We start from the raw sequence: 23,274 nt of genomic DNA on the forward strand, positions 1-23,274 counted from the left end.
GATCTGTCATGGAGTCAGCATTTTTTTGAATGTGCTGTGTGTTTCTTAGACATAGGAATTTGCCATCCCAGCTCAGATGAAGAGCATTCGCACACAGCAACGTCCCTTTTTCTTGCCTTTCAGCAAATACGTGTTCAAACTGAAATCAAGTATAAATTGTTGCACAAATCACAGTCTCTGATTTATTCCAAGATAAACAAGCAGTGGACCAAATGTACAAACATAAGCTATCAGCAAGGTTCCCTCCAACGGCGTCTCCGTGAAAGGATTCTATTATTCATCTTGTAATATTCTGATGGCAAACGTAATCCTTGTTGGATTATGTTCACAGGCTCGGGGTGTCATGGTGTGCGTGAGAAACGGACCAAAGCACAAACAGGAATGTAGTAATCTCATGGTGGATTCAATAAGAACTTAATACTTGCAGATAAGAAACAACTAACGGAGAACATAGGGGTAACCGTGACGGAAAATCCGACAAGGAACAGTGGAAGTAGGAGGGTAAATTTATAGATGGAGTAATCAAGGAGATAGGAAAAAGCTGGACAGAGAGAAGAAAACCAATGGATCCTCACACAAGGGGCCAGACACAACTTGGAAAACAATATGAATGAATAATAATAATAATACAAAATAACTATCAAAGCAAAACCTTATGACAATCTAGAAGAAATGCTCTTTACACATTCTTCCTAATGAGTGTGTAAGGACAGCTTTCTTTTAATATAATTTTGTTTTCTAATTTTAGCTTCATCAACTTCATATGAATGTGAAGATAATTAGAAAATGTTCACACATTATGACAAAATGGGGAGAAATGGGAAATAATTTCTTCAGTTGTGGCTGTTAGTTTCTAAGACTGTTCTTTACTCTAAAATGTCTTTACGGCACTGACATTTTAAGATTATGCATGCATGTGAGGCAACACTTTATATGAAGGGGTGTGCATAAATATGACATAACACCTGTCATTAACATGACATAACACCTGTCATTAACATGAAAAAGTCGTCATGTATGTCTACGACTGTTGTCATTCGATAAATAATGATAGTTTTAATGCAAAGTTGATACTTTTAATTTACTTTTAATATCAGCTTTAATGCAACTTTGCATTAAAAAAGTAATTATTTACCGAGTGACACTTCATGACAACAGTCATTAATTGACATTCATAAAGACTCCTTCATGTTATGCCATGTTTATGACCGTGTCATGTCAGTCTTATGCACACCCCTTCAAACAAAGTGTTACTGAATGTGAATATGCTAATCTATTCAGAAAGATAATTCAACGCGTTTGGAGAGCTTTAGTCCTAATTAAAACATTTGCACACAGAATTGAAAATGTGGCTTGATGAGATATTCAAACCCCAGATCTCCTGGATCTTAATCCAATTAAGTATATGCTGACATCTATGACTGACAGACAAGGAAAACTGATTCACTTTTTAAATAAAAGCTGTGTGAAAACAGCTTCACTAGAACAATATAGACATAGTCATATGCAGATTTAAAATCAATGACTCAGTTGTAACACAAACAAATGTTACATGAAGGTTTATAAAATGATCTGAACCTGTCTTTGAGATTTTGTCTGAAAAATAATAAAGACAAACAATAATATGCAAATGAGATATTTTGCAGCAGTCATGACAAATAATTTTATAATTGAATCCTTTAAACAGGTGATTTTTTTTTTTTTTTTTTTACATTTCCTCCAAAAGTATTATTTCTTTTGGATGATGTAACAATAACCACTAATAGTGGTTATTGATGTAACCACTGAAACTGATTTTCAGTTTCAGTGGTTGAACTGAAAATCTAGAAAGACAATATAATTTCATATATTTCTAAATGACTTTCAGATAAATAAGGTTGCACAGTTTACTGCACTATTTAACATTTTGCACAGCATCTCAGCAATATCGAAATTGCATCCTTAGCAATTAGGCACAAATCAAAAAAGATAACATTAATATCAGCCCTAGCTTCCACATTAATTTACCATTGAGGCAGCTATCTGATTTTAAGACGCTGTGTTTGAAGACATTTTCTTTCATCTCTTCTCTCACAACACAAAAAAGTAAGGAGGATGACAGAAAATTACTGATGATTATCAAACTGCTGACACAATTACGAGCTGCAGAGCAGGTTTGAATACCTGGAATAAAGTAATATAGCACCCCTCTGCAATTATTACTAAAAAAAGCTTTGGTGGAATCAAATTGAAAGTGAAAAATACTATCTGAAAAGCAATATTTCAGTTCCTACCTTCACATTTTTGGGGGGTAAAATATGACAGACTTGCATGGGAATGCCACTAGAACAATCCATTTCAGGTTATAGACAGAGTCATGATGTTGCCTTAAGACCTTTGCAGATTGCAGTCCCCTGAAGGACTTTTGAAATGGAGGGTCACTTTGAAATACTTGACTAATTGGGGCCTTCTGATGGATGAGGACAGAATGTTAAAACGAGTGGCTTGCACAGGCTGGTTCTAATATCCTGAAATGCAGCCAGATGACGGAGATGTGAACGAGTGCAGAGAGTAATTCTCCACCAAAGCCCTTGTGTGATTTATTAACACCACTACATCTATTAATAGCTGTTCTGATCTGGTAAACCTTCATTGGCTGTTTGTATTTTCTATCTAAAAACCAAGATGTCACATGAACAACTGGTCAATGTAAAGCTTGTCTCTCTTTTCCTTTGAGGATTTAGTGGAATTTAGAGTCCATCACAACTCACTGGACTCTGACAACATTTTGAAGAAAATTCATCATATTGATTTGGCATCACATTTGTCATCAAGATTGAAGGACACTGGGGGGTTAGCCTGGAGGAAGTTATGTGCATGTGCACAAAATTGTGTCTCTTGTCTTGAGAAATAGGTGAACTTGTTGTTGAAATTGGGAAGTCAAACAGCACTCAGAGTGCAGGCCTGCAACATCGTGATGCTCATGCAGCAGACATACTTCAGAAATGAGTGTCATTTCTGAGTCAGTAGTGTCACTGTTAAGGCTGCATCCAGATTTTCCATGATAAGCTTTGCTGGAGGATCGGTGGTGGTCCTGTTAATTCAAATGATGTGATTGTACAGAGGCCGTCTTCAAGAAGCCTCTACATCAGTTTCAGTCACTTTCTTGAATGAAAATGATAAGCTCACATCATTTTTACTAACTTCTGCATCAGTCTGGACAGCTGACCATGTAGTCCTAGAATTCAGTCACCCATTTTGGTTCTAATGCTGATTATGCTTCATAAACTTTTTGTTACAGAGAACACACAAAATTTGCATCACCATCATAATCCTCATAGGATCTCCTTAGTTAACACACCGAGGAACATTGCACAGCACAGCTTACGTGTTTTGGATTTCCTCAGTGGCTGAAGATGAAACATTCGCTGCTTCATCACTTTCTCAGGTCTCCTGTAAGCATAGATAAAACACACATGAGAGTAATTGGAGCTGACTCCTGTGACTTCTTTTCATTTTAATCCCATAAAATATTTGACTTGCTACGTTTTCTTCAATTTTTCAAGACTTCAAAGATTTTCGCTGCTCCAGTCGGTTCTATTTTTACCCTTTTACTGATAATGACACAAACTACAAATAATCTGTATGGAAACAATGCATCACAGCTGCAGCAACAGCAGCTGTCACATTGCCACGTCTTTTACTATCAAGCCATGTGAGCTGATGACAGACAGACAGAAATTTAAACAAAAATTTCAAACATCAATAAAACAGACATGTGTTCTTTGAGCAAAAAAAAAAAAAAAAAGGTGGATGTGCAAATTACAGTTGAACCTGGGGCTGCTGAGCTGCATATTGATCTAAAATCTGACACTGACTGTCTGTTTCAGAGTCTCTTTTTTTCCGTGTCTTGAACATCTGAATGCTCACTGAGCTGGAAAATAGGTCAACATGGAAAATGTGTTTGAAACAAACAAGAAGGACTTAAAAATAACCTGTAAGTATTCAGTGTCTCCGCTATCACTCCATATATTACACAAGAGATATTCCAGCGGCACAAAGCGATCTGTTTGTGTTCACACACATTTCCACGCGCATCCAGTCTGTCTGCGTGACATTGAGACAGTAAAACAGGATACCATTATTCACTACACATTTTTATTTGGTTGGCACTCTGCGTGAAATATATTACTATCATCAATAGCAGATTTTAGAAACAGTCTGTTTCTAACAGTGACCTTACTAAACTAACAGATTAAACATTTTGTTTGGGGAAAAACTTTAGATCTGGCATAATGTGTTGTTTATGAGATCCTTTAGAAATTTTTTTTTTTACAATAGTAAAAATGTTGCATAAATGTTGATAAGTTTTCTTTTTCTACCTAATGGCTGACGCAGATATATTTTTCTGAAAGGACTTTTCTTTTTTTTTGCAATGTGTTTTTGAGACTGACAGACTTGTCATCAACACTCTGTTCATTAATTTTCTCCACATTTTATTTAAAATGTTTTTTATCCCACGGCAACATTGGACCTTCAGCCCAGATAATGCGGCTAAGCATGAAATGGTTATTAATTTTTATAGATAGGTACTCCAGTGTCCATTCATCAGCAGCATTTTATTTTTCATCCTGAAATTTTGCTTCAGATGAGAGTACGTCAAAGCTGCTGATGGAGACAGAGGGTTTAGTTGGAGCGAACAGGTCTGGGGTCATTGCTGAGGACAGTCCTTGCTTAAATATTATCTCTTCATTGCATTGATGGCACAGATTGGAACATCGACTGTAGCAGAATAGAAAATGAGCAGATGGTCAATTAGATATAACTACATTGCAGTGTCACAACATTTTTATGGGCAGTAAATCCTCTGGATACTTATTTGTAATTAACCAAAATATTCCAAATAATTATTTGTTTGTCCTTTGTTTTGTCATTTTTAATGTATGACATATGTTTTTTTGTTGTTTTTTTTACTTTGTAGTCATGAGCATTAACGGTTTTGTATCGAGATTGACATTCACATAGGATGTAATAAGTATGAATACACACTGATCATGTCTTTATGAACCATGCCGCCACTTCCTTCCACTTTATAAAAATGCAGTGCTTTATAAAAATAGAAATGAAGATGGAAATGACAACAGAAAAACTGGTTGAGACTTTATTAGGAGTTTGGTGCTTGTGGTAAAAGTGATGATGACTACAATCACTAATAAGAAAATATTGACGATAGTGCAGGAGCAAAACCACTAAGCTGATGACTGAGTAGAAGATTTCTTCACATAATTGTATTGTTAAAGCTGTCTTCTAAACAGCAGCTGTTCTTTTTAAACCTTCTCTAATTCCCAACCTAAGAACAATTATTAACCTGAGTTACAGGATGTCAGAAATTTGGTGTTGCAAGTCCACACTGCCAAATGAGACTAATGTGTGCTTTTGCCCCTGCCTCCCTCAGGACAGCCTGACCAGTATGATAATGGCATTCCCTGGACATGGGCGACTGCAAATCGCCGAGGCTCCATTTTGGCTCGGTGTGTCCACGGCTTTTCCGTCTGCTGACCTGGGCTTCATTTACACGTCAGAGGAGAGCTGATAAAGCTTGAACTACTGGCTGGTATTTTAATTCATCTATTCTTTCTTACGGCTTGGCGAGATCATCATTAGCGGGGAAAAGGTCAGAGAGACGACAGCAGTCAGTGCGGCTCGGTTCATCGACACTGCTGCTGCAGGTGACCCAAGACTTTTTGTGAAAGGAAAGAAGGTTATTTGAATTTAGCCTTTAAACATTATCTGATTCATGTAAAGTGAAAAGCTTCAGCCGATTGTACATGGGGCTCTTGCAATGACACGTAGATCTGGGCTCTCTTAATGTGGAGACATTTTGGCCTCTTAGAGGGCAAATGCTTTAAACTCTTAACAGCTCCGGCTTTTAGTGAAATGCCTTGACAGGTAATGGAAGGGGTGTCATGAAATCTTTGTACTGATAATCACGGTTTTTGCAAAATTGCTTCTAATGACCTTTTCTTGTTCAGGCTTCTAATCAACTCTACAATGAGCTTGACATTTCGGGTTTAGATTGGGAGCTTTGAAAGTTGAGCTGCCCAGTTAAATAAAAAAACTGCTGTTAATTGTTGACGTTTTCAGATCAAGTAGAAGAAATAAAATAGAAATCAGTCAAGCTATTGCATGTTACTACAATAGCATTTAAGTTAACAGCAAGAGCTTTCACTGATGGAAAACATAAAGGATCAGCAGTCCTTACATCAGGTAAGATCTGGCTTTAATGAAAACCAAAAGGGTTTATTTGTGGCAACCAGTTCACCAATTTAAGAGCAAATTGTGTTTTAAAATTCCCCTTGATGACAGGAAGTGTCTTTGCATGTTAATTTAAGAGAAGCCATACTGGGAATACTGGTCAGGAAATGGTAAATCGATGAACTTTAAAAGGAAAGCATAATATAATTTGGCAGTGAACAAGATGCTGTGCAAACCTCCATTTTATATTAACCCCCAGACTTCCTGGTGAATATCACCCTTTGGTTTACCTGAAGAATAATTTTAATCTATTTTTAGGACGTTCTCTGAACTACATCGTCTCCTTTGTTGATCTGCAGGGATTTCACGTTCAGTGGGAAGTTTAAAAAAAATATTTTTTACACAGTCTTGTTTTCCCCCTTGGGAATAATAAAAGACAACTGGATTTTTGAGATTTATCTCAGTGTGATGGCATTATTTTGGGTATCCCACAGAGTGTGAAGCTGCCGGGACGCTTGAATGACTCAAACAACCAAAGAAACAGCCGAGCAAAGAGATATGAGAAGATACTTATTTTTTTCTGAGAAGCATAGCTGGTTTTGAGAATAGATTATGTGTTTACTCTAAATTTTATCAGGTTTAACATGGTTTTAAATTGAACAATCCTTTGTACATTGTGTTTCTTTTTTCTTTTACTTAGGTCACACCACACACTGAAACCTTGTAAAATCGTATGTTTTATAAGAGTGAATTAAAATTAAAGATGCACATTTTATTGTTGTGGAGTGACTGTTAGGTTGACTTTGTTTATGCAACTGACACATATTAAATGAAACATATTGTGAAGAGGAAGAAAAATATGACATGATTTTATTTCGCATATACTGCTTTATAGCTACTTTAGAACCACAATTCACAGCAAAACTGGAAAACTTGTGGTAAATGTCTCTTCTTGCATTCCAGGCTTCAACTGTGTTTAGTTTAACTTCTCTGAACGCTGCTGATGAAAAAAATTTCAATTGCACGATTCTGCCACTACCAGGTTTCACCATGGGCACGATGTGCTAAAAGAGGGTATTATGTAAATTCAACCTTTATTTTTTATTTTTTAGCTTTATATCGTGTTGTAAAGATATAACTTCATGACCTCTGAAGGCAGAGGGTTGCACTGGATTTATGGGGATCAGAGTTCAGGGAACCTGGTACAAATTAAGGTCATTATTTGCAAGCTATGTGTCCTCTATATGAACTCTCCACTTATGCTCTATAATGTGTTTATTCATCAAAAAAATCTCAATAAAATGTATTAGCTTGTTTTGATAGCAAGACAAATATAGAAAAGTCTAATAAGTGTAAATAGTTTTTAAGGTACTGCAGAAAACAACTTGATATTTAATCTATTTATTGTAATAATTGATAGTCATTATGAGTCTTGACTCAAAAATCATTATGTTTATCACTGCTGTTAGATTCAGCGGCAAACTTCTATAGCTAGATTTAATTTCATTGGTGATTTTTTTAATTACATTGATTCAGTTTGACTAATAGCATTGAATCATAAAAAAATGGCAAAATATTAAGATCTTATTGTGAGTTCTCCTGTCTGTTTACCATGCCTATATAAGATGTGATCCTGAGTGAGGTTAATGCATCCTTTACTTTTCAGACTCTGCTAAAATATCTCGTCCTCGTTGAAAAAGTCAGCCCTCCTGACTTCGAGCTTGTGTATCACTAATGAGAGCCAATTAGATATTCTTGAGATGCAACTGTTAGGCTATCATTAGTCCTCTGAGAAAGGTCATCACCAAGGGTGTTGTGCAACCCTCCACTACTACTTCCTGTCGCAGTGGGAATTTAGATGAGTATTGATCAAACAGCCTGACGTGAATGGTGGTTACAGTAAGTGCATGTTGATTAGTCTGTTAGCTGTCAGTTAAAAATCCATTAACTTGGTTGTATGTCAGTGCTGCGCTCTATGTACATGTGGGACCGGGGGGGTTGAGAAGACTTAAATGGATGCTTTGAAAGTCAGATGTGAATGCAAGAAAGTGACAGAAACCCTGCCCTGGTGCACTTTCACAAAAATATGAAGCATCAACATGACTCTCCTGTATATATTATCAGCTCTGTGCCTCATGGCTTCGCTTTCTAGGCTGTCCTTTGAGACAGGTCATCTTTGAGTCCTTCTCTAAGGACATCTCTACTTTTTTCCTGTAAACTCTCAAAAGACTTTTTTTTGTTGTTGTTGTTTTTGAATTGCTTCATGATAATTGGCAGAAACACGCTCTATATGGAAAGCTCTCTCGGGAATAGCCCTAACTTTTCAAAGGTGTTTCATTATAACCACAAATTACTTTATGATCTACTCAGTCCATCCATACCTGCAAGAATCATAATCGATTAAAAATCCCGATAAGGATCATTGTGTTTCACAATTGAGCTGCATGCTTAGAGGAGAGTGTATAGTAATGTTGTTTGTACGTCTTCGATTGTCCTCTGGACATAAATGCGGTGCTGTGGCTCAAGACAGGAATAAGAAACCAAGCTGGATTTTATGTAGAATGCGGAGCAGGTTTCTGTGTTGCACTTGTTCATTTGCTTTGTTTTATGAGCTTTGCATGTTTGGGACTGAGTGTGGATCTCTTGGCTGTGGAAATGAAGCAGATCCTGAACTGTGTTCTGTGATTTGCAAAGCTGACTTCAGAGTTTAAACACGCTGATTGAAGAAGTAGCCCTCATTCACATGTAGATGGTTGAACTGCAGCTCTCTTCATATTGGGAACATTAGAACAGTGAGGAGAATGAGAAATGGTGTCAGGCAAACACATTGCTAACACCTGTTAATGACGTAACAGAATATAGGAAGAGGAAGACGTAACCTTTTTAAAAATAGATGATTAATCTAAATATTAAGATATTACATGTGGTTTATTGAAAATCTCATTTAAATTTCTGTTATTTGTTCATGCAACTGATGTTCATCAGATTGACTATTAACCAATGCAAAAACTTGGCTGTTTGAGCACAAATATCTCAGCCATAATGAATCAGATCTCAAGTGCTGTTTAAAATCCCATGCTCCTTGACCCACAGGTGAAGGAGAAGGCGCGGCAGTTACTTTTAATAAGTTGCGGAAAATCAATTCAAGACCCAAAGTTCACCTCCTTCGGCCTTCCTGTGACTCTGTCTCACTAATAATCAAACAGCAAAACAGAGGAGACAAATCACTTCCTTTTGTTCTTCAATTTTGTGAGAATCTTCAGATTTATTTACCCTACTGCTAATGTACTTTATAATAGTTTGCTTAAATGTTAATTGGTGTAGATGTTAATGATAGTTTGATTGCTGCCTCCTTCATAATTATCTTAGACTTTGCTTTACTCTTGGAAATACTAGTGGGACGGAGCTAAAACATATTTACCAAACATAAGAAGGATTTGACTGTGGCTATATTTTAATAATGTGATTTATTTCCTTGCATTTCAAGCCACATAACATGTTTTCGGATATATAGGCATTAGTGGTGACATAAAGCAGGGGGACAACAGTTTTAGTGCACGGAAATTAAACATTGTTTTTAGCAGTACTCCATCGCCAAAGTGTAGGCATGGAAAAAAACTCCTAAAATTATGATAAGCAGAAGAATTTATCCAAGATTTCTCTCAGAGTTCCTTCCATTAAGACTTCAAGCATGTTGGAAAGAAGATGGCGCTGCGCTTTTGAGAAATCTCCTTGTGAAGCTGGAACTGCTCATTATAAATCATTGACAAAAGAGAACGAGGAAAACGAGGGCTCTTTTCAGCACTGCCTTGCTGAAACGATCCGCAGCTCTGTTGAGCCACTCTGTCCACCAGCAGTGGAGATTTCATGAGCTCACAAATAAATAATTTTAAAAAAATGATCTTTTGATCTGTCAAGGTTTCTTAAAAAAGAAAAACTTCTATCCAAATAATCTTGTAATCTGAATCTCATTTCAACCAGTGTTTGACATTTCTTCCTTATTTTGAGTTCTCAATCAGCCTTTAGCAATATTTGTTCCTGCCTTAAAACCATCACTTATAAATACTATCGGTTTTAGCAAATGGCCATAAATCCAAATCCTCCTTTATGATAAAAGTTGACACAAAAGAACCTTTTAAAATTCAGCTAAGTGGCGACGTGCTCAAGTCTTTCAGTCTGAAGTGTTTTATTCAAGGTTAAAGGCTCATGATTGCACAGAAAATAGCACTGGTAACCATTTGCTCTTTCAGAGCAAAACATATTCTGGACCTATTCCAGCTAAATTTACTACATTAAGTCACCACATTCTGTTGTACATGATAAATTTCTGTTTTTTGTAAAGATTGACTTATGGTCACCCATGAGAGATATTGATTTTCCATGATTGGGCCGTTCCTCTTTTTACTTTATTCTGTTAGCTTATATCACTAGACAGCACAACTTAATTTTTTATTGTGATGGTGGTGATTCATAGGTAGCTTTATCCCTTCAGTGAAATGAAACAAATCAGCTGCTGGTTGTAATACCCAGATTCAAAGGACGAACCCGAAGCTTTCAGTCATATTTCAGGTGAAACAAGATGTTGGGTTCAGAGGCATGGTCAGCACTGCCTTTTAAAACCTAAATAAAAAAGTAGAACCATCAATGTAATTTATATTGAATATTTTACACCAACAAGGTGGCAAACAGACTCTTCAGCTTTCATGGAACATTTCAAATTTGAGGCTTTTTATTATTATTGTTATGCCAATATTGCTTCACGAATCAAGTCACGTAACACATTATTTATCCGCTGGCTGTGAAGGTCTGACAGCACAAAACCAAAAACACAAGGAGGAGTTAATCAATTTTTACAGTTTAATAGGAATCAAATTAAAAACGCACAAAGCCACAACTAAAACAAACAGCATTAATGAGCAGTGTGTTTAAGTAGCATTAAATTTGAAGCCATACTTCCCAGCAGTGGATGAGTCATCTTAGCTCATTGCCGTTTGCGTGAGACAGATGAGAAGCTACCTGCGCTAAGAGCATGTGAAAGCACTTAAAAATCACTACAGTACATCATATTCAGGGTCAGCGCTAAATCATTTTGAGTATGCATTATTACGCTACAAGTTACATGAGACCTACAGACAAGAATGTGCCATATTCTCTCATCTCAGCCCATCGGAAGGGGAAGAGAAAAGCTTTCCTCTGCTTGACAAACATTCAAACTGCACTTCTTTGTTCCTGGATTACTTTAGATGCTGTTATCGACTGAAGAGCTGTGGTGCGAGAATCAAGTCTCATTATTAAAAGCTTACACAAGACTTAAGCATTTTTTTATTTTTGATGTGATGCCCTCCTGCCAGTGCAGCCTTCATTTTATTTGTAGCCTGTCAGTCAGTCCCACTTTTTTTTATTACTTAAAGAACGAACTTTTGTTTGCAAAAGAAACCAGAACAGTTAATGATATGCTTTAGCTCCCCTTACATTTTCAAATTTTGTGCCTTGATAAGTGCATAATTATACAGAAAAACAAACGCGGGTGATGCATTTGAAACATTTATATTAATGAATGACCTGGTTTTAAAAAAATGATGCAAGTTTTATGCAAAATCTAAATTATTCATGTGCAATCTGACAATTCTGCTGATGTGAGAAAGCGTGTTAAGTGTTGCCGCTAGTGGAAGCAAGTAGGAGTGGTAAAGTGAGTGGCAGTTTTTCCATTTCTGTGCAGTCGACGCTGTGTATGTGCTCGGATTGCATTAGCGGCGTATGATTAGATGTCCTGAGACATGAATCCTGTAGCAATCTCGAGGACTTCTGGTCCTTAAGGATAGCATTTATCTTAGCAACTGTACATTTATTTTGCCAAAGCCTTTTTATTTGGAGGTTTTTCAAGGTTTCTCCCTATTTATTTATTCATTCAGTGTAGATATGTTTTCCAACAGAATGCAGTAAACAGTAACTGTTGTACAATTTATACCTGAAAAAAAACCCCACTTAAAACATTTTTTTTTATACTTTTATCACAAATATACTAATTGAATTAATGACTTGTCTTATATTTGAAGTAAAGGTGAGTTTTTTGCACATCATAGATTTGCCTTTTTTCTGATTTGTTTAAATTTATCTTTTGGATTTGGATTTGGACACTAACAACAGCACAGAAAATGGCTGGCATGAAAGAAAATCCTTTTATCAGACTGATCTCTCTCTCTCTCTATACATATATATATTTGAGACCAAAGAGCAGGGCTGCCTCTCGCACAAAGTGGGAGGGAGAGCTACCAGAACAACAGAATTGAGTCTGTTGTCCTGGATGTGAGAAATTGGTACACAACCCAAAGTGCCTGTGATTATGTTATTTCCAACAACCAACGAGAAACGTGATTTTCTTTTTCTTTTGTTATGTTTTGGAAAAGGCTGGAAAAACTTTCCATCCCTCAGCAAGCTGCTCTAGATCAATACGGGAAGTACACTCTCTGAGTTAGCTGTTCTTGCTTCCTCACATCCAAAACAGGTTGTCGTGCTCAGACATCCATTGGAACCAGAACCAGAACGGTTGGAGCCTCAGCCACTTTGGTCTTGCGACGCAGCAGGTGAGTCAAGCTCCTGAAGGACGGCGTAGCGCGGAGGAGGAGCTCCTTGAGTCCTGCCCGAAACTCCTGGCGAATCAGGCAGTAGAGTACAGGGTTGAGGCAGCTGTTGGTGTGCGCCAGGCACACGGTCAGCGGGAACGCGTAGGCCTGCACGTTATAGAATGCCTTGCTAAATGGAACAAGGTCAAACTTTATAAGTACCCCCCAGAACGTGAGAGCCTGATTGGGCAGCCAGCACAGAAAGAATGACAGAACCACTATGACAATCGATTTGGTGACTTTGGAGCGCCGGTTCAGACGGCCTTGTTTAGCCTCTGGATCAGCTGCTCCAGTGATGCGACGGCTGAGGATGACTCGCAGCAGGAGCAGATAGCAGACAGTAATTATGATCAGAGGAATAAGGAACCCCAGCAGGACCTTTTGTAGTTGGTACAGACCCAAAAGAAGCTGTGGATCCCAGCTGCCAGAGTCCGGAAAGCGGACCAGGCACAGCTCCTCATCCGACACCTCAGCACTGGTGGAGTAGATGGCATGCGGCAAAGTAGCCAGTAGAGAGACGGCCCAGATGCCGAGACTGGTCCACTTTGCCCTGGATGTGGCCGCCCTCCGACTGTGCATCTTCAGAGCCGAGGAGATGGTGTAATACCTCGCCACGCTCATCGCAGTTAGAAAAAACACGCTGGCGTACATATTCATGGTGGTGACAGAGCTGATGATTTTGCACATGACCCGGCCAAAAGGCCAGCGGAAGTCCAGCGCCGTGTCCACCGCCCAGAAGGGTAAAGTCAGAACAAACTGCAGGTCTGTGATGGCCAGCCCCATAACAAAGCAGTTTATAGATGACTGCTTCTGCCTGTGGCGGGAGTGGAGCAGATACAGAGCCAGCGAGTTCCCCACCAAACCCAGAGCACAGACTATGGAGTACACACACGCTATCATCACACGCACCATCAAGCTGGAGCTGTCTTCTTGTAATTCCATGATGGATTCCCTGGTAAGGAGCTGCAGCCAGCAGTGCAGCGACAGATTGCTGGTGGCTGACCCCCCACTCCCACCTCCAGGGTGATCCTCCTGGAGCATCTGCTGCTCACATGGCTCTGGGGCCAGTGTTTGGACTTCAGTCTCGTTCAGCGGCATGGCTGCACTTTTCTTCTCATATGTCCACAAAATCAGGAAGCTGCAAACGCAGACAAGAAAGTTTGCATTCGAGGCATTTGGAGCATCCCTGTTGCATTAGGAGGTGTCCACGCTGGACCAGCCACAGATGCAATCCACTACCACGACTCTCCCCCTCTCATCTCCTCTGTCTGACTACTCGCAGCGCGTCGCGGCCGTTTATAGCTGCCACATGAACGCGCACGGTCCCCAACTCGGAGCGAGACGATTGGAAGAAATCCATCCTCCTGATTAAGCTACATCCAAGTCTCACAGAAAAGGAGAGTTGGACACTAATGAATATTCTTCGCTATATCTACAACGTTTTAGACAGGAAGAAGTTTAAAAAGAAAGGAAGAAAAGAAAAGAAATAGGCGACAAGTTTTTCTTTCTGAGCATTTGCGCAAACGCATTAAGTCCCCGGGTAATTATTGAAAAATAAAATGTCCTCTATGTCAACATAGATTGTTGGTAGAAACAAAAAATACGTTATTCATACTTTAAAACTATGAGATAAAAAAATTTAAACATAAAAATTACTGACCTGGTTAAATGACAAAAATGAAAAAGAAACGAGCAGAAATTACGAGGCGAATGTGCAAGAGATCAATCAACAAATATTGGATATAGAACACAAAACATATCGGGGGTTGAAGTTGGGGCGGGGTCTCTAAGTAGACGGTACACCTTGGTTTGCTTTCAACCTTGTTTGAACTTAAGGAAGCTGTCAGCACCGAGCAGACTCGCTTTTACTGAAACCAAAATAGGAACTCGCAAAAACAGTTAATTTTCTTAGGCAAAAACAGATTTAAAGATATACTTACTTGTGAGGTTTTTTATAAATATCTGAAGTACTTTGTGTATTAGTATTGTCTGTCATGTTCCGTGTTTTTCTGTGTGTTTATTTTGAGTTTCCTGTCTTCCCTTTGATTACTCCCAGGTGTTTCTCGTTCCCTGACTACCTCCTGTGTATTTAGTGTCACCTGTGTGTCTGTGTCTTTGTCGGGTCCTCGTCTCATTTGGCGTCTAGTCTCTGTCATCTGTGTGCCCAGCCCGGCCTCGAGCCCTGGCTTCCGCTCGGCCGTGCTGCCCGGTATTCTGGACATTATTGGACTGTGTAATTCTTGATATTCATTATTAAAACCGTCTTACTCGTCTTATCCTGGGTCTGCTGCGTTTCCCTCACCATCTTCCACCACCGTTTCATGACATTGTCCTCTTTGTACTGATATTGCTCAGCTATAATATATATAATTGACTGTAATTTGCTTGCACTGCAATTTATCGAGGGATATAAGTACAAAGAGGACAATACTAATACACAAAACACTTCAGATATTTCTGAAAAACCTCACAAGTATGTATATCTTTTATTTCTTTGTAATGGTCTACTCTGTGGCTACATCAAAAAATGTCCACAACATAAAAATATGAAAAAGGTTTGAAGGGTAATAAGTTTGTAAGGCATTTCAACAACTACATCTACTGCCCTGTTAAAGTAATCCTTCACTGAAAAACGCTGAACAAATCGAAAGGATGAAAGAGGGAGAGGAAAAAAAAAATTAATCTGCCCACTTTTAATCCAGTGCAACCCACTTGCTGTCATCTTAACAACCGCTAAACTGCTAAATGCTCAGGCAGCAGTGACAGTAGGCCTGGTTTAAAATTTAAAACTTTCTAATCTGTGATGATGGATACATCTGCACACACTGGGTGGAAATAGCAAATTATGTTTTGCAAGTTTCATACTAAGCCTTTTTAAATTTGTGAAGCAATACACACTGTAACACAAGTAAGGAAGAGCTTGGTATCACTTTGTCCATATGGAAAATTACCTGACTTTCATATCAGTACCTAAATTTAAAGTTTTTCTGTCACAGCTATAGTGACTTGCAAAAGTACTTATACCCCTTAAAATGTTTGACATTTAGTCATGTTTCATAAGCTGAAATCTGTTTTTTGAGGACATTTTCTGGACAACTCAAAACTGATCTTAATTGTGATGAGGAAGTAAAACAAAATGCAAGTTTCACAGGCTGTCCAAATAAGCATCTTACAAGTGTGGTGCATAATTGCTTCAAGGTCCGTTTATTCTAATACCACTAATTAAAAGCCAGTGTTTCCAATTAGCCGCAGAAGTGAAAAAAACAATTTTTTTTTTAAAGAGCAGAGAACATAGGAGACGGGTCATGAATTAGATTGAGGAGAAGCTTAGAACAACAAACACTGAACTGAAAAGCATCATGGTATATGACACTTTTTCTTATCAGGACCAGGGAAGATGGTGAGAGTTGATGGGAAGATGGATGGAGCGAAATACATGGCAATCCTGAAAAAATAAAAATACAAAAGTGAGGCTTAGGTAAACATACAGCCAGAGCTACAAGGAAATGTTTTTGATTAAAGCATATCCACGAGTTAGAAGTCAAATTCCAGGCCTAAATACAATTCACAATGCTAGAAAATTGCTCTTTACAGTTACTCCCTGCTCTATCTGACTGATCATGAGCTCTTTTGGAAAAATGCAAAGTTGTTTACAGCATCAGCTTCGCCTCACAGAGGTTGCTTGAAAATGTCGGCGTTTTGTTTTTGTTGCTCCAGCACATGCAATTAACATAAGCTACACACAAAAGTTTGTGAGGAAGCACCTAATTATTTGAAACAAAGACTTTGAATAAGTTGGTGTGCGCTGACATGTCTGCGGGTTCTAACAGCTGAAATGACAATGAGGTGCTTTGGCTGTCCAGAATGAACCTGCAGCCGAGAGGCTGCAAACAGACGGGCTTTTGGTCAGGTCCTGCTCGGAGCATAAATATTCAATACGCAGGTTAAACCCGAGCCCATCTGCATCAGTTTGCAGAATGCAGAAAAATCGGATAGAGCTCAATATCAGCCCTTCTACACCTTAAGTGTTATACGCTGATAGGTCTCACAATTGCTGCAACCCCGGAATGACGGAATAGTTTAAAGCAGAAAGTAAACTGCTTATGTGTAAGAGAACGCTGAGAAAATTTGAATGTAAAAAAAGAAATTGTTCAATGTCCAGCAAAAGGAGCAGCTGAATACTCAGAGCAGCCAAACTGGCTTTGGGCAGTCGGGATCACCTTGGGAATGATTAGTATTCCACCGCAGAAATAGGAATAATTTCAGATTGTCATCTGCTAGGCAAATATTTGACGTGGGCTGTACTTTAAGTACACAATTTCGCTGTCAAACATCTCCAGCCACAACTGCAAGGCACCCCCGCTTAAATAACAATTTAAAATGCACATATTTACAAATTCTGCCTCTGCAAAGTTGTGCGCGTGTGTGTGTGTGTGTTCGAAACCCTTTAAGGTGTCTTTAATTGGATTTGCTTCTCAAATTGCTTCGCCCTGTTTAATTCAGCGAAGGCGACAGCTCCGTTTAATGTGACTCCATAACAGTTCTATCTTTAAATGTTCTTCAGATGGTGTTACATGCCTTGCTGAGGCCTGTATTTGTATAAATACTCTACGTATCTGTAAAGGCTGGAAGAAATTCTGTGACACATGCTTTATTTTTATTAAGGTTCAGTTCCAGCACTCCAGAGCATCAGGTTCTGGAGTGGCACAATTAATAAAGCCTTCATCTGTGTTGCTGTTTTAAGTGTGTTTCCCTTTTGACACTCGCCTCCAGCAACACTTGCTGCATTCATGCCTAGGCTTCATCTAAGTATAATGAACTAAGATAATGCTTACTCTTTTAAATTACACAAGAATCAAGATCTGATATACGAGACCTCCTTACTGCACATCCTTTCTTAAAAGGGAATAAAGAGGCTATAACCTACATTGCCTAAAGTAGCCACTTGTCTGCTTTCACACATATAAACTTGAGTGATGTTCCGATTTGTTTCAACAGGATTTGAATTGCTGTTTGCCAGTCATTTACAGCTGTACCAGGTTTCAACTGTTCTAGGAAGGTTTTTCCACAAGGTTTAGTATTTTTCTTGTAGGAAATTGTACACAAATTTTCCAGAAGTTGGAGCACAGTCACGTTGAATCAGAAAAAGAGCTATCTTCGAGCAGTTCCATCAAAATTCAGAGGATTAAATCATCTTACAGTGATTTCAGACCTACTCGTGTGAATCAGTTGAGTTTGTTAGCTTGTAATTTCACTTTCTTTCCGCTATGATTAAACTCAAAGCATACCAAAAACTGTCACTAAAATCCACAAAAGAACCTTCGATCTGTTTATAGGTCAGATATTTCTGGATTGGTAATAGCAAATAAATATACAGAAAGCAGATGCTGTGTTCTGACCCAATAGAAAACACAGAGAATTTAATTGGACTGTCTAATTGTTTCTTGATACTATTTCAAACAAAATTATCAGAGAAGTAAATCAAATGATTTTTAGAACATTTCTTAAAAGAATTTTTTTTTCTGTGTTCTAGTTCCTTCACAATATTAACTCCACTATTATATGAATGTTAGTCTTAATATCACTGTCATACAGATTGAAATAGTAAATTTAGAGTGGCTGGTTTACAAAGTAGTGCTTTAAATCATACTTTTGGTATCCATGGTTACCTCCTGGCCAGAGCTGGTGGACGGTTATATCAGGTTCTAAGCAGAATCTCCTTTTGGGTCCATTTCATACGTTCCGGTGTTGATCAGTTTTTAAATTCTGCATTTAAAACAACTTGTTTTACAATAATCTTATTTTGCAAGACAATCACGTCAGTCTCTTACCAATATTTTGAGCTAAGTGTAAACATGTCCTCTTTTCAGTTTATTTTAAATTAATAATTATAAAAAGCTTCCCCGAACTGATATTACTAGACAATTTATTAATTACTAGCACCTCCTACACTGAGGTTCAAGTAATATTTTTTATTAACAACTTGTTAGGGCTCTTAGGTGTTAGGGTTTTAGTTTTTATTACTAAGTGACCAAACAAAAAGAGGACAAAACATTTTGACAACCTCCAAACACAAAGCAAAAATGGGTCACCACCAGTAGGGATTCACTCCAGAAGGTGATATCCATTATGCCAATGCAAATTACCAAAAAAGGTTGAGTTTTTATATTCTGTATAATCTTGATGCACACAAACCTTTCATAGCAGTGAAATGTTTGTTAGTGAACTTCAGTATGCCATAGTAACACCTGACAAAATGATAGAAAAACAACGCTACAGCAAAAAACACAGTCTACAGCTTGTGGCCTTGACTCTACAAGGCACCTAAATTCAGGGATCATGTTGCTGAGCTGACTGGCTCCAGAGCTGATTCTAAATGTTTCCTCCTCATGGTGAGTTGTTCGCTCTGCTGAAGGGTGACAGTGCTCTTGCCCTGAAAGCAGTTTTGACATGGTGATCACAGGCAGCGGTAATTGTAGTGACATTCAGACATTGCCACAACATCTGTGCCTTTGTGGCTCATTCAAATGACTATCCAGGTTAACACGAGCTTTTAAAACATTTCACGTTTTAAGAGCTTCTATTTTAATCTCGAGGAAAATGTTATGTCAAGGTTAATTCTGTCAAATTTAACAAGGAGTGTCTGTAGCAACAGTTTGTCAGGGATAGGTATGTATGCGGTCACTTATGATATTTCTCGTATAATCACTGTTAAATTTCCTGTATTATAAATCAGTTGGCTCACGATAGTTTTGTCCTTATTTGAAGTTCTGCTTTCAGTCAGTCAAGGTAAAGCAGAAAGTCATTCAGAGCACAGCCAAGTGTTCATTCAGTTATCTTAATTGCACCAAAGTATTACAAAAAAGTTGTTTGTCTGCAGCAATTTGACTTCCACTGTCAGACACATTTAAGTAAGATTTATAACAGCCGTTTATGTGCTGGGATTTTATCTCTAATCACGGGGATCCAATAAAAGTGTAGAATCTTAAAAAGTTTTCTGGTGGCACTTTTTCATCTAAATTTCTCCCATTCCTTTTCTTGGATCGGTCTAAAATACCATGGTGGGAACCACTTTAACTCAGGGAGGATTTAATCGTATGTTTTGTATTTATTTTATTTTGCTGTTATCTGTCTGTTGATTTTGTTTTGTTGTTTTGTAATCATTATTACATTTGTTAAGAACACCTACTGTCTCATCTTCTGTTGCCAAGTTGTAATGCAGATGACAAATGTCAGTAAGAGACGGAAGAATGTAACCTTGAACATGCGTTGTAAAAAAAAAAAAAATAAATAAAGTTCAAAAAAAAAAAAAAAAAGCATCCACCTTTGTTCTTATTCCCCCCATTGATTTGATCATTAAGATGAACGTTTAATTAAATTCTTGCAGTTTTCCATCCAATTGATCAAGCTGATCAAACAATACATGATCAATGGTCAAAAGGTCAGACTCATTTCCTTATTTCTAAAGAGTTTCGGAATACTTAAAATGTACATATATTAGGTTACGCAATGCATAAATTCACTCGGATGGGGTGGATATGCATTCTTATCGCCTCATTTCTTCAACCTTAAAGCTGCTTAGCAGTCATTGTTTATAAGGAGATTGCATTAGGAGTCAACTTTTATAAAGTATCTACTTGATTAATGACATTATCTCCTCCAGCTTCACGGTGAACATGGAAACCTTCATTTTAAGACAATCTGCCTACGGAAAATGTCGATGACAATATCCTGAGCTGGGCAGCAGAGGTGGAAATGAGCATATTGCAGAAAAAGTAATTGGAAACAGAAATGGTTTATTAAAAATGGAATTTTGTGATGCTCTTTTCCTTTGCAAGAGAGTGAAATTATCCACAGTGAAACAAGTCCCATGTGAATTGAAAAGTCACTCAGTGAGGAAGAAGCCATTGCCCAAAAAGCAAAACAAAACCAAAAAAAAAAAAAAACAGATAACACTTTGCACCTGCACTGATGGGAAAAGTGTTCTTTTATTTTTCCCTGCAGGTGTGATGAAATAAAAATCCAAGTGTTCAGCCATAATGACCTTTGTTACATTTGAATTTTAAAGCAGGAAGTCTTAGAACACCATCTCATCTGAGACGTACATCATCATGGTTTGTGAATTTTTCGCTACAGGATTCATTGGTGTACTTTACAAAAAAGTACTGCTGTGATCAAGAAGGCCTGTAAACATGACCTAGTTACACCAGTTCTGTTTGGATCAGTGGGCCAAATTCCAACTATTGTGAGAAGCTTGTAGCCAGTGTTGTAATCTGTAGGACTTTGGTTTTGTGTCTAGCTTTATTTTGGTGTTGGTCACTCTCTGCTTTCCTTTTTAGTTTTCAGTTTCAAGACGCCCCCTGCTTTTGTTCTGTATTTGTGTTTGTTTTCTTTTCTATGTCGCACTATTTAGTTATGGAGGTTCTTTGGAAATCTTAGTTCCTGGTTCTTTTTTGACCTTCGTGTATTTAAAAAATGTTTGACGTTTCTCCTTTTTCTGCAGTTCTTTGCTAGCTGTGGATTAACTATTTATTTAGGTCATGCCCTGTTACTGCTTTGTATTCTATTCCCCTGTGTGTCTTCACTTCTGTAGTTCCCTGTGAACTCTCAATGATTTTCTCCTAATTCCTCAGTTTGACCTTGGTTATCTTTGCATGTTCCACTCACAGCTGACATTCATTCTGCTAAATAAACTCATCTGTGTCCACTGGGGTAATCATACCCTCTAGTGTTTAACGTGCCTCAGTTCCTGTCATTCTCTGATAGATGATGCTGTTGCTTTTTCTCCAGTTTCTTCTTTTTAAAAGTTTTTAAATTCTTTTGTATTAAACCTCCAGTAAACCATTTGAACCAAGTTAGTCGACTCTACCAAATACTAGGGAATTGTTCTTAAACTTTTGATTTTTCAGAAGCTACAAATAAATCTCTGCTTTTTCTGGCATTTGCCAATGAAAAACATGTATGAGAGATTTTAACTAACAGAGTTTGAAAAATATGTAGTGTGTTTAATTTTCATTAGACAGTGAGAAAAATATCCTCTTTGATTTTTTTTAAGTCAACTTGCCTGCCTATTATCACCTGTAAATATGTTCATTTTGTCTTAAAGTGCAGACAGATTTTATGTTTCTAGTCTAGTCTATAGCTCACCAAGATTATGTGCAATTACAACTTCTGTCCCCTAAGATTTGTAGAATAAATGGTTCACAAACTGTCTGCACATTTCTGATGATGGTTTTCAGTTACTATTGATACAGATCCACTGAAAACACAGGCAATGTGAAAACTTAACTCAATGTAACAATATACTATTATGTTGTCACAATGACTTTTCACCTTTGAACGTTATAAATGTCTTACTATTAAAATAAACGTATATCACCATACAATGAAAAAATTGGCAACATAAATAATATCCTCTATCAATGTGATATGTTGTACAATTTTGAAAATTGTATTCTTAGAACTATACTTTTTACATCCTGACATCATGCCTATTTTTGTTACAGCATAATATTTGTTCACCTTACAACATTATAGCATTGATGAAGGTGCAGTTAAGCAGTTATGTGTCAGAACTGACTAAGTTTTATTTCATAGCTGGATTGAGCCTGTATAATACTGATAATCATCCAAGCATTTTGAGAAGGAACATAAAACACACGCGGCTATGCAGGCGTAACAATGGCCCGTCTGAGGTGGGAACATTTCTCAGTGAACAGCTGCAGGGCTCGAAGACGCTCCATGGATACAGACGACACCACCTAAAGTTTAGGTGTAGGGCAGAACAAAGACAAAGTTGACCATAAATTACCCCACATAAATGAGGCTTCTCAACTTTGACAATAGATTGTCCTCTGAAATCTTTGTATTTCTTCTATAGTGTTGAGTTAAACTACTGTCTATTTTAGTGCTACTTATGCATGCAATGAGCTCCCTCAGCCCAATGTGCAATCAAGCATTCTTCACAGAGCTTCATTAAGAAACGCTTTTGATCCTTGACTCTTTTTTTATGTGAAATATAAATGTGAGTTAAGATTAATTTGCATGCCTGAATGTGCGAACTGTTAGTGGATCGGATCCTCTTCTCTTGGCCAATTAAAGAGATGGTAGAATAAGTTTAACTTTAAAATGTTTCAGACTCCTGGAAAACAAAAAAAAAAGTTTACAAAAAAATGTGTAATAGAGATGCTTAGTGGTTTCATCTCCCTTCTTCTCTCTTTATAGCATAAATAAAAATTTGGTAAATATGAAAGTTTCTCTGTCCTCAGAAAAATCCCAGTCTATTTCAGAGCTGCAGCATGACAACAAAAAAGTCAATTTGTAGATTAAAAAAAAGAAGATTAGGGATCGCTTTGATTGGCATTGGGGTGACCCCAACGTTCACTCATGACTATCCGATCTCAGCGGGATCCCTCTC

The 23,274-nt window shown here is 37.8% G+C and overlaps 1 protein-coding gene across 1 annotated transcript; it reads right to left on the minus strand.

Moving 5' to 3' along the window:
* Positions 1-11,067: 11,067 nt before the first annotated feature.
* On the minus strand, positions 11,068-14,122 carry rxfp3.2b (relaxin family peptide receptor 3.2b). Its single transcript, XM_028026833.1, has one exon. The coding sequence runs from the start codon at positions 13,953-13,955 to the stop codon at positions 12,750-12,752; it is 1,206 nt and encodes a 401-aa protein (XP_027882634.1). The 5' UTR covers positions 13,956-14,122; the 3' UTR covers positions 11,068-12,749.
* Between the last annotated feature and the right edge of the window lie 9,152 nt (positions 14,123-23,274).

This window comes from Xiphophorus couchianus, chromosome 9 (assembly GCF_001444195.1).
Source record: "Xiphophorus couchianus chromosome 9, X_couchianus-1.0, whole genome shotgun sequence".
In the NCBI taxonomy this organism is placed as follows: Eukaryota; Metazoa; Chordata; class Actinopteri; order Cyprinodontiformes; family Poeciliidae; genus Xiphophorus; species Xiphophorus couchianus.

Bases quoted from the DNA above. Each gene is read 5' to 3' on its own strand.
- rxfp3.2b (XM_028026833.1), bottom strand. From the start codon at position 13,955: ATGCCGCTGAACGAGACTGAAGTCCAAACACTGGCCCCAGAGCCATGT.